General features: G+C 42.7%; 1 protein-coding gene across 4 annotated transcripts in view; it reads left to right on the forward strand.

Annotated features, from left to right (window-relative positions):
- Positions 1-5,591, forward strand: part of si:ch1073-358c10.1 (mitochondrial peptide methionine sulfoxide reductase) — a 43,379-nt gene extending 37,788 nt beyond the window's left edge. For all 4 annotated transcript variants that reach the window (XM_042325554.1, XM_042325555.1, XM_042325557.1 and 1 more), the window contains exon 6: positions 5,342-5,591. In XM_042325554.1, the coding sequence (XP_042181488.1) occupies positions 5,342-5,527 (186 nt within the window). In that variant the 3' untranslated portion in view covers positions 5,528-5,591. The remainder of the gene's footprint in view (positions 1-5,341) is intronic.
- The last annotated feature ends 8,663 nt before the right edge of the window (positions 5,592-14,254 follow it).

Raw genomic sequence — 14,254 nt, forward strand, 5'->3', positions numbered from 1 at the left:
CTTGTTAAAAGTTAATTTGTGGAATTTCTTTCCTTCTTAATGCGTTTGAGCCAATCAGTTGTGTTTTGACAAGGTAGAGTTGGTATATAGAAGATAGCCCTATTTGGTAAAAGACCAAGTCCATATTATGACAAGAACAGCTCAAATAAGTAAAGAGAAACGACAATCCATCATTACTTTAAGACGAGGAAGGTCAGTCAATCTGGAAAATTTCAAGAAATTTGAAAGTTTCTTCAAGTGCAGTCGCAAAAACCATCATGCTCTATGATGAAACTGGTTCTCATGAGGACCAACACAAGAAAGGAAGACCCAGAGTTACCTCTGCTGCAGAAGATACATTCATTAGAGTTAACTGGAACTCAGATTGCAGCCCAAATAAATGCTTCACAGAGTTCAAGTAACAGACACATCTCAACATCAACTGTTCAGAGGCGACTGTGTGAATCAGGCCTTCCTTCATTGTTGAATTGCTGCAAAGAAACCACTATTAAAGGACACCAATAAGAAGTGACTTGCTTGGGACAAGAAACACAAGCAACGGACATTAGACTGGTGGAAATCTGTCCTTGGTCTGATGATTCCAAATGTGAGATTTTTTGTGAGATGCAAATCTCACAAATGTGTAGTTCCCACAGTGAAGCATGGAGGAGGAGGTGTGATGGTGTGGGGGTGCTTTGCTGGTGACACTGTCTGTGATTTATTTAGAATTCATGGCACGCTTAACCAGCATGGCTGCCACAGCATTCTGCAGCGATACGCCATCCTATCTGGTTGCACTTAGTGGGACTATCATTTGTTTTTCAGCAGGACAATGACCCAACACACCCTCCCGGCTGTGTAAGGGCTATTTAACGAAGAAGGAGAGTGATAGAGTGCTCCCTCCACAATCATCTGACCTCAACCCTATTGAGATGGTTTGGGATGAGTTGGACCGCAGAGTGAAGGCCAACAAGTGGTCAGCAACTCCTTCAAGACTGTTGGAAAAGCATTCCAGGTGAAGCTGGAGAGCTGGAGAGTGTGCAAAGCTGTGCAAAACAAGAGTGTGCAAAGCTGTCATCAAGGCAAAGGGTGCCTACTTTAAAGAATCTTTGTTTACCACTTTTTGTTTACTACATGATTCCATATGTGTTATTTCACAGTGTTGATGTCTCCACTATTATTCTACACTGTAGAAAATAGTTCAAATAAAGAAAAACCCTTGAATGAGTAGGTGTGTCCAAACTTTTGACTGGAACTGTATATGATGTGCGCTGTCAGTTCACTGTTCCCATAAAGAACAAAGGCCATAATTGGAGAGTAGGGATACACAAACACACACACTCAAAAGTGTTCATGGCTCTGTCGCTGTCCCGAACCTGTCAGGAGAGGACATTAATAGTCAGGCCTCTAAAGTTTCTTCTCTCTACTCCGTTTCTCTGTCCTCCTTTTTTCCCCAGATAAAGAGTGAAGAGCAGGGGGCTCCCCTATTCCTCTCTTATTTTCCGTTACCTCTCCCTGCCTATCCATCTCCATGCCCCTCTCCTCTTCATCACCCTCTTTCACCCTCCATCACCCTCTTTCCATGCCCCTCTCCTCTTCATCACCCTCTTTCATCACCCTCTCTCCTCTTCATCACCCTCTTTCAATCCCCCCACTCAGGTCATTTGGTGCACTGTCATGGTTGCTCGCTTTGTCTATCTGGATAACAATTGTGTCGAACCTCTCCCTTCCCTTCGTCTTTCAGCTATTATTTTGCTGTTAATCCTCTACATAGGGAAGGATTCCCCAACTGGCGGCCCACAGGATTTTAATTGGCCCAGAGGTTTTCAGAGCAAAAAATATATATATATATATTTTATTTTAAAGTTTTATTTGTTGGACATAAAAAAAAAATGTAAAAACAGCAACAAATCAGCTCTACATAATTTTAATTTTGGAAATCTGTTCCAAAGTATTCACACGCATAATAGAGAGATATATGTGACCGTAAACAAATGCAAGCAAGGTTTGAAATGATTATGTTTTAGTCAAAAGTTATGCAGTGCTTTCGGAAAGTATTCCGACCCCTTGACTTTTCCCACATTTTGTTATGTCATTTCTTTTCAGCAATCTTCGCACAACACCCGATAATGACAATGCAAAAAAACTCTCTATAAAGGTCCCACAGTTGACAGTGCATGTCAGAGCAAAAACCAAGCCATGAGGTGGAAGGAATTGCCCGTAGAGCTCCGAGACAGGAATGTATTCAAGGCACAGATCTGGGGATTTTAGCAGCATTGAAGGTCCAAAAGAACACAGTGGCCTCCATCATCCTTAAATGGAAAAGTTTGTAGCCACCAAGACTCTTCCTAGAGCTGGCCGCCCGTTCATAATGATCAATCGGGGGAGAGGGGCCTTGGCGATGGTCACTCTGACAGAGCTCTAGAGTTCCTCTGTGGAGATGAGAGAACCTTGCAAAAGGACAACCATCTCTGCAGCACTCCACCAATCAGGCCTTTATGGTAGAGTGGCCAGACGGAAGCCACTCCTCAGTAAAAAGCACATGACAGCCCGCTTGGAGTTTGCCAAAAGGCACCAAAACACTCTCAGACCATGAGAAACAAGATTCTCTGGTCTGATGAAACCAAGATTGAACTTGGGCAAAGTGTCTGAATAACTTATATAATTTGGATATTTCAGTACTTTTTATAAATTAGAAAAAATGTGTCACTATAGGGTATTGTGTGTAGATTGATGAGGGGAAAAAAACATTTTTTTTAGAATCTGGCTGTAACGTAACAAAATGTGTAAAAAGTCAATGGGGTCTGAATACTTTCCGAAGGCACTATATCCTTTTTTGGGCTTTTTGCTGTCACTTTGCAGTCTACAAATGATGTTCCGACCCCCTGACCATCTGCGCCAGTAAAAATTGTCCTGCGGCTGAATGTAGATGATGATCCCTGACATAGGGCATCTTTAACATGTCAGGAGCATCACATTATAATATTATATCACAATGAGGTATTGCTTTTCGAGACATAAAAAAAAAAAAAAAACGTTTTACAAGATATTGTAGAGTGCACTGTGATGAGAATATACGTGTATTGTTTCGAGCAACCGTTCTTTGATTGAGTAACGTATTTGTATTGTAGTAACATTATTATGGGATGCTGTGTGCTCTGTTTAGACATTACGGCATTTATCTGTGAGGCATTACTCAGAAGAGGACTGGGGGGGGAAAAGGAACAGTCCTTTAGCTTGCTTTTGACAGAACTGTCAACCATGTTTTTTTTTAAAAAGATTGCATAAATGACCATGTCCATGGTGAGGGCAAAACTCCTCTAATAATGTCCTACTGATGACTCAATGTGTCTGTGTGTGTCACGCTCTCTTTCTGTCTCTCTTTCTGTCGCTCTCTCGGTCTGTCTGTCTCTCTCGCTCTTTCTGTCTCTCTCGCTCTCTTTCTCTCTCTACAGCGTGGGCCTTCCGAAGTAGAAATAGAGAGAATACGGTAGATAAATAGAGAGTGAACCTTTCTTTTCTTTACTCGGTGTGTCACATTTTATTTGTGTCGGGCGTCCGTCTCTCTCTCTCTAACGGGGGGGGTCTCTTGCTTTCTCGCTTGACTGGAGCTACGGTGAAGCCCGCTCTCCACGGTCCTTCCGTCGTCACACGGGAGAGAGACGCGCTCGCTCGGCCGTAGTGCCTTTGACAGCCAAGCCTTTCCGACAGGCGTGAAGATGGTCTGACTGAGCTAGCTCGCAATGCAGGGCTTCACTAGGGCTAGTGTAGCGCTAAGGTGCCCTCACTCAAAGGCTATTCAGTCAGACCCATTGCTAACACTAGCGCTAGCCGATTCTCCAGCCGCAGTGAGCCTTGCGGCTCCACTACGGCGTTTTGACACGACGTGAGTGCATGCATTCTGATTTATGGGCTCAAAATGGCTGCCGTATTGTGACTTGCATTAGAGTCAGGCTTGAGAGTGTAGCCTATTCCTTCTCTGTTATCAGGCCATTTCTTGGGCATTGTATTCCTCTCATATAAAAGCGAACCTCTAATGCATCTGATGCCCTGGGGCTTTCTGTCTATAATGAGTGGGTAGTGGGCCTATTTATAGTCTGGAAAGCTGCCCTCCATTGTAAAATATGCAAAGGGGTGGCAATCCCTTACACATCATTGGGGGATATGTATATTATAACAGTGCATTTGCCATAGGAATATCCTACATTTGATATAAGTGCAATGCTTTTTGTCCCTCAACTTCTCCAAATGTGGCGTTTGATTTTGATGCAATGTCAGTCCGAAATATCTCATCACAAACCCTATTGGCCAGTGAGGACTGATGGTCTTGAATGCTGTTTTGAATGTGCTCGGGTTCTAAATGATCCTTTGGCTACAGATCTAGGATCAACTTACCTTCTCAAATACTAACCTTAACCACTCCCATCAAAATCAGTCTGTTTTCTGGGGGCAGTCAGTGCTTTGACATAGAGAGAGAACCACCACCTCGGGCATCACCTCCAGCACAATCCCACTCTAAATTCTTCACTGCTGCCTTGTGGCTGAAGGCTGGTACTGCATGTCGCGGCTTTATTCTTTCTCCCTGCTCTGTAGCAGTACAATGTCTCTCTGCGATGTTTGCCATCCTCTCTCCTCCTCTCGGACTTTCCAATGTGTTTTGAGAACGAGGCCAAGACAACGAGGATGCAAAGAATCGAGGAAGGATGAAGGGATTCCCCTTGTGGCGGTGAACAATCCAGCACACCTTAGAATGATTGTTTCTGTTGGGGTCTCCAGAGTGCTAGTCTTTAAATGTATTTTGCGGGTGGAGGGAAGCCGTGTGTTTTGCTGCAAAGGAGTACTCCCTCAGCAGGTAGAGCGTGTTTGAATCCTGCTCTCGAGGTGCTTACACCATGTTGCAACACTTATGGAGAGCTCAAAGCTACCGGGGGACCCTTTCAAGCATTGTCCCAGAGCGCGAGGGAACAGAGCCAACGCTATAGAGAAACAGAGTCTGTTTCATGTGTCAATCAATCAAACACGCTGCTTTCTAAGTCAGAGAGCAGATCCATTATCTTTGGATAAAGTGCACCTGGTTCATGTTCTGGGCATATCGTAGCAAAACATTTCAAAATGTTGTTTAATGGATAACGAAAAATGAGCAGTTTAGCACCATTTCCGGTTATTTTTCTTACATTTTCTGACTAGTGAACAAAACCTTGAAGTCATTTTGTAGCTGTTGTTATGATTAGGGCATATCCTGACCATGTAACCTGACTAATGCCTCAAAAACGGAATCTAGAATGTTTTCCTGGTCAGGAGGGAAATCTCCTGGCTCCGTTCATGATACCTTTCTTATATTTTGACCTTGTGTCCATTTCAGGTGTTATCTGAGAAGGGCTATGGATCCATCACCACAGAGGTTCTAGAGGGCCAGGATTTCTTCTACGCGGAAGACTACCACCAGCAGTACCTGAAGAAGGTCCCCAAGGGCTACTGCTGTCTGAAGGGGACCGGGGTGAACTGTCCCATCGGAGCTGAAGCAGACGATGACAAAGACGAGCTGTGAAAAAGAGAGAGAGGGTAGAGAGAGAGAGAGAGAGAGAGAGAGAGAGAGAGAGAGAGGAGAGAGAGAGAGGAGAGAGAGGGTATAGAGAGAGAGAGAGAGGGAGAGAGAGGGTAGAGAGAGAGAGAGGGAGAGAGAGGGGGAGAGAGAGAGGGAGAGAGAGAGAGAGGGAGAGAGAGAGAGGGAGAGAGAGGGTAGAGAGAGAGGGGGAGTAGAGAGAGAGAGAGAGAGGGAGAGAGAGTGGATTGAATACAAGGTGGGTTTTTCACAGATCTGAGTTTGTCGCTATCCAGGTGGAAATCATGCTTTTAAATTTTCCTGCTTCATATAGTCTCTTTATGGCCAAGTTAGGAGACTTGTTTGGACAATCTTGACTTTCTATAAACAATCAGCAGTAGGTATGGGTTGAAAAATGTTTCCACTCCCTAAAGTGTTTCTGAACTCGCTTAGCATTGTGTTAATTTGACTAATTGGCTAAATCATTTCAAAAGGATTTAGCCATCTGTATGAACTCTATTGTATACAATGATAATTGTATTTTCTCATTTAAATGGAAGTGTTGCAGTTCAATATAAGTCACTTTATTATTATATTGGTGCATGATACCATGAGACCTCTTTGTATGCGAGGCTGAAGTACTGATAGAAATCCACAAGATGGCAATAGATACCAACAAACTTAACCTCTCAACAAAACAGCTTCAGGATTTCATTCCATCCCACTCAATGTAACATCCTCACCCTTTTGGGCTATCTTCCATTAAGAGTGAGATTAGTAACCTTTCCTTAGAAGGGATTTGCACGTTGTGGTAGATTTTTTTTTTTACATGTTGGAATCACGTCAGTTTTGTCTCCTTCCATTGTCTCATTGCTCAGGAAAAAAAAACGGAGTATATACCAAACATTAGGAACACATTTCTGATATTTAGTTGTCTTCAGAACAGCCTCACACAGTCAGGGCATGGACTCTACAATGTGTCGAAAGCATTCCACAGGGATGCTGGCCCATGTTGACTCCATTGCTTTCCAAAGTTGTGTCAAGTTGGCTGGATGTCCTTTGGGTGGTGGACCATTCTCGATGCGCACAACTGAGCATGAAAAACCCAGCAGCATTGCAGTTCTTGACACTTCTCCCATACCCTGTTCAAAGGCACTTACATTTTTTGCCTTGCCCATTGACCCTCTGAATGGCACACATACACAATCCATGTCTCAATTGTCTCAAAGGCTTAAAAATCCCTTCTTTAACCTGTTTACTCCCCTTCACCTACACATATTGAAGTGGATTTAACAAGTGACATCAATAAGGGATTATAGCTTTCACCTGGTCAGTCTATGTCGTGGAAAGAGCAGGTATTCGTTATGTGTTGTATACTCAGGCTTATGTGTGAGAGCATCCCTGGTTTTCAACTAAACAAAATCAAATCAACGTTTATTGGTCAAGTACACAGTTTAGCAGATGTTGTAGTGGGTGCAGCGAAATGCATATGTTACCGGCTCCTAACAATACCGTAAAATGTTTTTTTAAAAGCATACAGGGCCTCCCGAGTGGTGCAGTGGTCTAAGACACTGCATTGCAGTGTTAGCTGTGCCACTAGAGAACCTGGTTCGTGTTGAGGCTCTGTCGCACCCAGCCGCGACCGGGAGACCCATGGGGCGGCGCACAATTGGCCCAGCATCGTCCAGGTTAGGGAAAGGTTTGAACGGCAGCGCACTAGCGACTCCTGTGGCAGGGCGGGCGCAATGCACGCTGACAAGGTCGCCAGGTGCACATGTTTCCTCCGACACATTGGTGCGGCTGGCTTCCGGGTTAAGCGGGCATTGTGTCAAGAAGCAGTGCAGCTTGGCTGGGTTGTGTTTCGGAGGATGCACGGCTCTCGACCTTCGCCTCTCCCGAGTCCGTACGGAGGTTGCAGCGATGGGACAAGACTGTAACTACCAATTGGATACCACGGAATTGGGGAGAAAAAAGCACTATAAATCAAGAACATTGGGACAAAGCCAATTAATAACCTAAATAGCATCGTAACAGTAATCAAAATGCAAACTATACGCATGTACACTGGAAGATTTTAGACAAGATATGCTATTCTGAATAAAAATATACATGCAACAATTTCAAATATTTTACTGAGTAACAGCTCATATAAGGAAATCCGTGAATTGAAATAAATTAATTAGGCCCTAATCTATGGATTTCACATGACTGGGAATACAGATGCATATCAGATGCATCATTTTTTCACGCAGGAAAAAAAGATAAAACGCGTAAAAAAAACATCTTGCTGCGTTTTGTAAAAACAGATCTAAAATGCTTCCAATTGTAATTTATGCTCGTTATCAGACTGATTGTGTGCTTCAGTTGCACTTCTAAACTCTGATGTGTAGCTTCTTTTAAAATGCTAGATTAACTTTAAGCAAAACATTAAGGAAATGTAGCTGGCTTTCTATTATAGCCCTGAACATTAGAAATATGATGGCCATACATAGTTATGCAAAAAATACCTTGCCTTGTCATTGTAAGCTCATTTACTTGTGTGGCTGCCAGCCAAACAACGTTGCACTTCTATTGTTATCTGATGGAAATGAAGCTATTTTACGTTGAATGTGTTGCACTAATGTATTTTCTGTGAAGGAAAACTGTAGTTGCACGTCCCTTTTCACTCTATTGAAGCAAATAAAAACACAGTTGACTTTCAATATAAAACGTGACCAGTGTCACCTGCTCCTGCTTTCTACTGTTGTGCTATTTGCAAACAAACACGTGACTGGCTCAACTGTGCTTGGGGAACTAAGTAAGCTTCATAATGCAAAATAATGTGACGGATAAACATGAAGTATGTGATCTTTATCTCCTAACGTATTGCACAAGTTGACTGCAGGTATTTACTTAAAAAATAGCTACAAATATGAAATGTGTCAAATGTATTGAAAAACTTCAAATAAATATTTTCAACAGTATTGAAAAACCATTCCGTGGCTATTTCCAAATACCCCAGTATACAGTATATGCAGAATACCGCCCAAGCCTAGTATGTTCAGCAGTAGGTATATTAGAGTAAGCTATGCCAAGAATCCAGTATATAAATGTATATGTATATGTATAAACAGTATAACTACATTTAAAGTACAGTCGTACAAAATATTTGAATGAGCTACAGTATGTCAAGAATGCAGTATTTAAATACTCAGTGTGAAACAGGAAGTGTCCAATGTTTCAATGTCTCTGACATGGGACAGCAGAGTTGGCTGTGTGGGAGTGTGTGTGAATTTGTGTATGTGCGTGTGTTTATGAGTATGAGCTGTGTGTGTGTGTGTTTTGCATCACCTGGTAGACGGCTAGTGATGGCTGTTCAACAGTCTGATGCCTGGTAATAGAAGCAGTGTTATAGTCTCTCTGTCTTGACACTGATGCGCCTGCACTATCTCTGTCTGCGCCGAGTGAACAGTCCGCGAGGTCCTTAATAATCTACAGAGTGGCCATTAAAGCTGACATCCGCGATAGGCGAAACAAATGTGCCCCTAGGCGCATTTGTTATTGTTTTTGTTTTGAGGAAATGAAAATCCAGCATGGTGGTAAAATAAAAACGTAGTACTCTGCTGTTCTATCGCGTGTACAATGATGTGCAATGTGTCACTCCCTGGCCATAGAGAGGCTTTTTATTCTCTATTTTGGTTAGGCCAGGGTGTGACTAGGGTGGGTGTTCTATGTTATTTTTTCTATGTTTGTATTTCTTTGTTAATGGCCGGGTATGGTTCTCAATCAGGGACAGCTAGCTGTCTGTCGTTGTCTCTGATTGAGAACCATACTTAGGTAGCCTTTTCCCACCTTGTGTTTTGTGGGTAATTATTTTTCCGTGTGAGTTTGTGTGCACCTCGGTTGCATCACGGTCTTTGCTGATTACCTGTTGGTACACATACACACACATACACACGGATACACACAACAGTGCCTAAAGAGAGAGACACAGACCTCTCTACCAGTGGCGGTCAGTGCCATTTAGATAAGGGAGAATTAAAAAAAATATTATGGGCATGGCCTTATTTCTATTGAATATTGAGAGTACAGAGTAGTGCTTTAAATTGCACACACAGCGAACATAAGCCACCCCGCACACAAAACAAATGCCCCAAACACGGGGACTCAAACAGTCGGGAGAAAAGCCCACGAACGAAAAACACGTCAACCTCAAATGTGCACAGTAGCAACACAAAACAATCCTGCACAAAGATCAGGCGGGCCTACCGGTAAATGAAGCCCGACCAATCAGCCTAAAACACAAAACAGGTGAAACCAATAAACTGAAAGGGGAAAAGGGATCAGTGGCAGCTAGTAGGCCGGTGACGACGACCGCCGAGCGCCACCCGAACAGGAATGGGAGCCACCTTCGTTAGGAGTCGTGACACTGTCATTCATATTCCCTTCACCGAGATCAATGTAACATCGATATGTTTAGGCTACTACATGATACTCACATGTTTCCTATATCCATCATAAGGTTGCTACAACCTAGCCTATGAATGAAAGTTTACAACAGAAGTCCATAGGTCGAGAGAAGAATATGAGTAATCAAGGTGACAGGCAATGACACATTCAATAATGCCTTGCACACTCTTGCCAGCATCTAGCTGATCTAGAATGTAATCATTTGTCCAATAATGACAAACAAGAGTTTCTATTGGACAAATTCAGGTATGTTTATCACCGTTTGTTTCCGTTTAAGAAACGTTTTTCAACAGAATCAGTGAAATGAATACACCCCTGATCACACGCAGACAGTTCATTTCCATAGCAGCCACATACAAATAGCACAAGCACTTTGCGCGTTGTATAATTCCTTCTCACATCTACACGCACTCCTCCTCTCACCTTTCCCTTCGCTTGTGGACTTTAGTGCACAACACATCAGCTCCCTGACCAGGTGAAAAAAACGTTTCCAAGCCAAACCTTCATATCATAACCGCTACACACAGCCTACATTGTTGTCACCATATTAGCTAACGTCATTGTCAACATTCAGTGCATTCGGAAAGTTATTCAGACACTGACTTTTTCTACATTTTGCTACAGCCATTTTGTTTTATTCTAAAATGGATTAAATGAATTGTTTTCCTCATCAATCTACACACAATACCCCATAATGACAAAGCGAAAACAGGTTTTTAGAAATGTTTGCATAATGAAATACCTTATTTAAGTATTCAGACCCATCCCTATGAGACTTGAAATTGAGCTCAGGTGGATCCTGTTTCTATTGATCATCCTTGATATGTTTCTACAACTTGATTGGCGTCCACCTGTGGTAAATTAAATTGATTGGACATGATTTGGAAAGGCACACACCTGTCTATATAAGGAGATGATTTGTGGACTACAGGAAAAGGAGGGCCGAGCACGTCCCCATTCCCATCAACGGGGCTGTAGTGGAGCAGGTTGAGAACTTCAAGTTCCTTGGTGTCCACATCACTAACAAACTAACATGGTCCAAGCACACCAAGACAGTCGTGAAGAGGGCATGACAAAACCTATTCCCCCTCAAGAGACTGAAAAGATTTGGCATGTGTTCTCAGATCCTCAAAGGGTTCTACAGCTGTGCCATCGAGAGCATCCTGACTGGTTGCATCACTGCCTGGTATGGCAACCGCTCAGCCTCCGACCGCAAGGCACTACAGAGGGTAGTGCGTTTCGGCCCAGTACATCACTGGGGCCAAGCTTCCTGCCATCCATCACCTCTATACCAGGCGGAGGAAGGAAGGCCCTAAAAATTGTCAAAGACTCCAGCCACCCTAGTCATAGACTGTTCCCTCTGCTACCGCACGGCAAGCGGTACCGGAGAGCCAAGTCTAGGTCCAAGAGGCTTCTAAACAGCTTCTACCCCCAAGCCATAAGACTCTGAACATGTAATCAAATGGCTACCCAGACTATTTGCATTGCCTGACTCTGTACCCCCTGTATATAGCCTCGCTATTGTTATTTTTCTGCTGCTCTTAATTATTTGTTACTTTTATTTGTATATATATATGTGTGTGTGTGTGTGTGTATATATATATATTGTTTTGGGGGGTGTATTTTTCTTAACTTTATTGTTGGTTAAGGGCTTGTAAGTAAGCATTTCACTGTAAGGTGAACTACACCTGTTGTATTAGGCGCATTTGATTTGATAAGATCCAACAGTTGAAAGTGCATGTCAGAGCAAAAACCAAGCCATGAGGTTGAAGGAATTGTCCGTAGAGCTCCGAGACAGGATTGTGTTGAGGCACAGATCTGGGGAAAAGTACCAAAACATTTCTGCAGCATAGAAGGTCTCCAAGAACACAGTAGCCTCCATCATTCTTAAATGGAAAAGTTTGGAACCACCAAGAATCTTCCTAGAGCTGGCAGCCTAGACAACCTGAGCAATCGGGGGAGAAAGTTCTTGTTCAGGGAGGTCGATGGTCGCTTTGACAGAGCTCCAGAGTGTGGGGGTCGGGGTGTTTTTCAGCAGTAGGGACTTGGAGACTTGTCAGGATCGAGGGAAAGATGAACGGAGCAAAGTACAGAGAGATCCTCGATGAAAACCTGCTCCGGAGTGCTGAGGACCTCAGACTGGGGTGAAGGTTCACCTTCCAACAGGACAATGACCCAAAGCACACAGCCAAGACAATGGAGGAGTGGCTTTGGGACAAGTCTCTGAATGTTCTTGAGAAGCCCAGCCAGAGCCCGGACTTGAACCCGATCAAACATCTCTGGAGAGACCTGAAAATAGACAGAGCTTGAGAGGATCTGCAGAGAAGAATGGGAGAAACTTCCCAAATACAGGTGTGCCAATCTTGTAGTGTCATACCTAAGAAGACTTGAGACTGTAATCGCTGCCAAAGATGCTTCTACAAAGCACTGAGTAAAGGGTCTGAATACTTATGTAAATGTGATATTTCTGTTTGTTTTTTTATTAATTTGCAAAAATGTATAAAAACCTGTTTTTGCTCTGTCATTATGGGGTATTGTGTGTAGATTGATGACGGGAAAAATCAATTTAATCCATTTTAGAATAAGACTGTAACATAGAAAAATTTGGAAAAATCATGGGGTCTGAATACTTTCCGAATGCATTGTAGCTTTGTATTTATTCATTTATTTAACCTTTATTTAAATAGGCTAGTCAGTTAAGAACAAATTCTTATTTACAATGACGGCCTACCAAAAGGAAAACAAAAAAAATAGAGGACAAAACACTCACGACAAGAGAGACACCACAATACTACATAAAGAGAGACCTAAGACAACAACATTGCATGACAGCAACACATGACTACTAGCTACTGGAACTAGCGCATTAGTAAACCCGCTAGCTAAAATCATGCAGTACAGTGTACAGTCAGCAAGCAGTTTAGCAGTTACACCGGCCAGCCCCAGTGGTAATAAGTTAATAAAACCAAAAGCTTACCTTGACTTGGAAGAGTTCCAGTGTTGGATAGCCATAGCCAGCTAGCGAACATAGCATCCCTCTCTGCTTTATCCGGGTGTTTGAGTAGAATAAACTAGCTAGCTGCATTCGCTAGCTAAGTAAGTGAAAGCTATTTTTTTTAAATGACATACATCTCTCTCTTTCTTCTCCTTCATTTTTGAATAAATACATTTGTTTGAAACTGTTGAACTATTGTCTTTCTCTCTTTTTGAGTCAACTAATCCACATGTTATGCAGTGCAGTGTTATCTGGCTGTAGCTTATGCTTTCAGTACTAGATTAATTATCTGCTCCTTTGATTGGGTGGACAACATGTCAGTTCATACTGCAAGAGCTCTGATTGGTTGAAGGAAATCTTCCAGAAGTTGTCAAAATTACTGTGTAAGTCTGGAAGTGGGTGAGAACCATGAGCCTCCTAGGTTTTGTATTGAAGTCAATGTACCCAGAGGAGGACGGAAACTAGCTGTCCTCCGGCTTCGCCATGGTACTACCCTACAGAGTGCTGTTAAGGCTTCTGTAGACCTCCATTGCAAAACATTGTGTAAATACAAGATTGTTGATCCATCCTCAGTTTTCTCCTATCACAGCCATAAAACTCCAACTGTTTTAAAGTCACCATTGGTCTCATGGTGACATCCCTGACCGGTTTCCTTCCTCTCTGGCAACTGAGTTAGGAAGGACGCCTGTATCTTTGTAGTGACTGGGTGTATTGATACACCATCCAAAGTGTAATTAATAACTTCACCATGCTCAAAGAGATATTTAATGTCTGTTTTTTTTTACCCATCTACCAATAGGTGCCCTTCTTTGCGAGGCATATGAAACCTCCCTGGTCTTTGTGGTTGAATCTCTATTTGACATTAACTGCTCTACTGAGGGACCTTACAGATAATTGTATGTGTGGGGTATTGAGATGAGTTAGTCATTCAAAAATAATGTTTAACTATTTTTACACAAAGAGCAACTCATAATGTGACTAGTTAAGCACATTTTTTTCTCCTGAACTTATTTAGGCTTGCCATAACAAAGGGGTTGAATAGTTATTGACTCAAGGCTTTTTTATGGCGATTTTGGAGCAGTGGCTTCTTCCTTGTTGTGCGGCCTTTCAGGTTATGTCGATTATAGGACTCGTTGTACTGTGGATACTTTTGTACCTGTTTCCTCCAGCATCTTCATAAGGTCCTTTGCTGTTGTTCTGGGATTGATTTGCACTTGTTGCACCAAAGTATGTTCATCTCTAGGAGACAGAATGCGTCTCCTTCCTGAGCGGTATGATGGCTGCGTGGT

This window comes from Oncorhynchus tshawytscha, linkage group LG08 (genome assembly GCF_018296145.1).
Source record: "Oncorhynchus tshawytscha isolate Ot180627B linkage group LG08, Otsh_v2.0, whole genome shotgun sequence".
In the NCBI taxonomy this organism is placed as follows: Eukaryota; Metazoa; Chordata; class Actinopteri; order Salmoniformes; family Salmonidae; genus Oncorhynchus; species Oncorhynchus tshawytscha.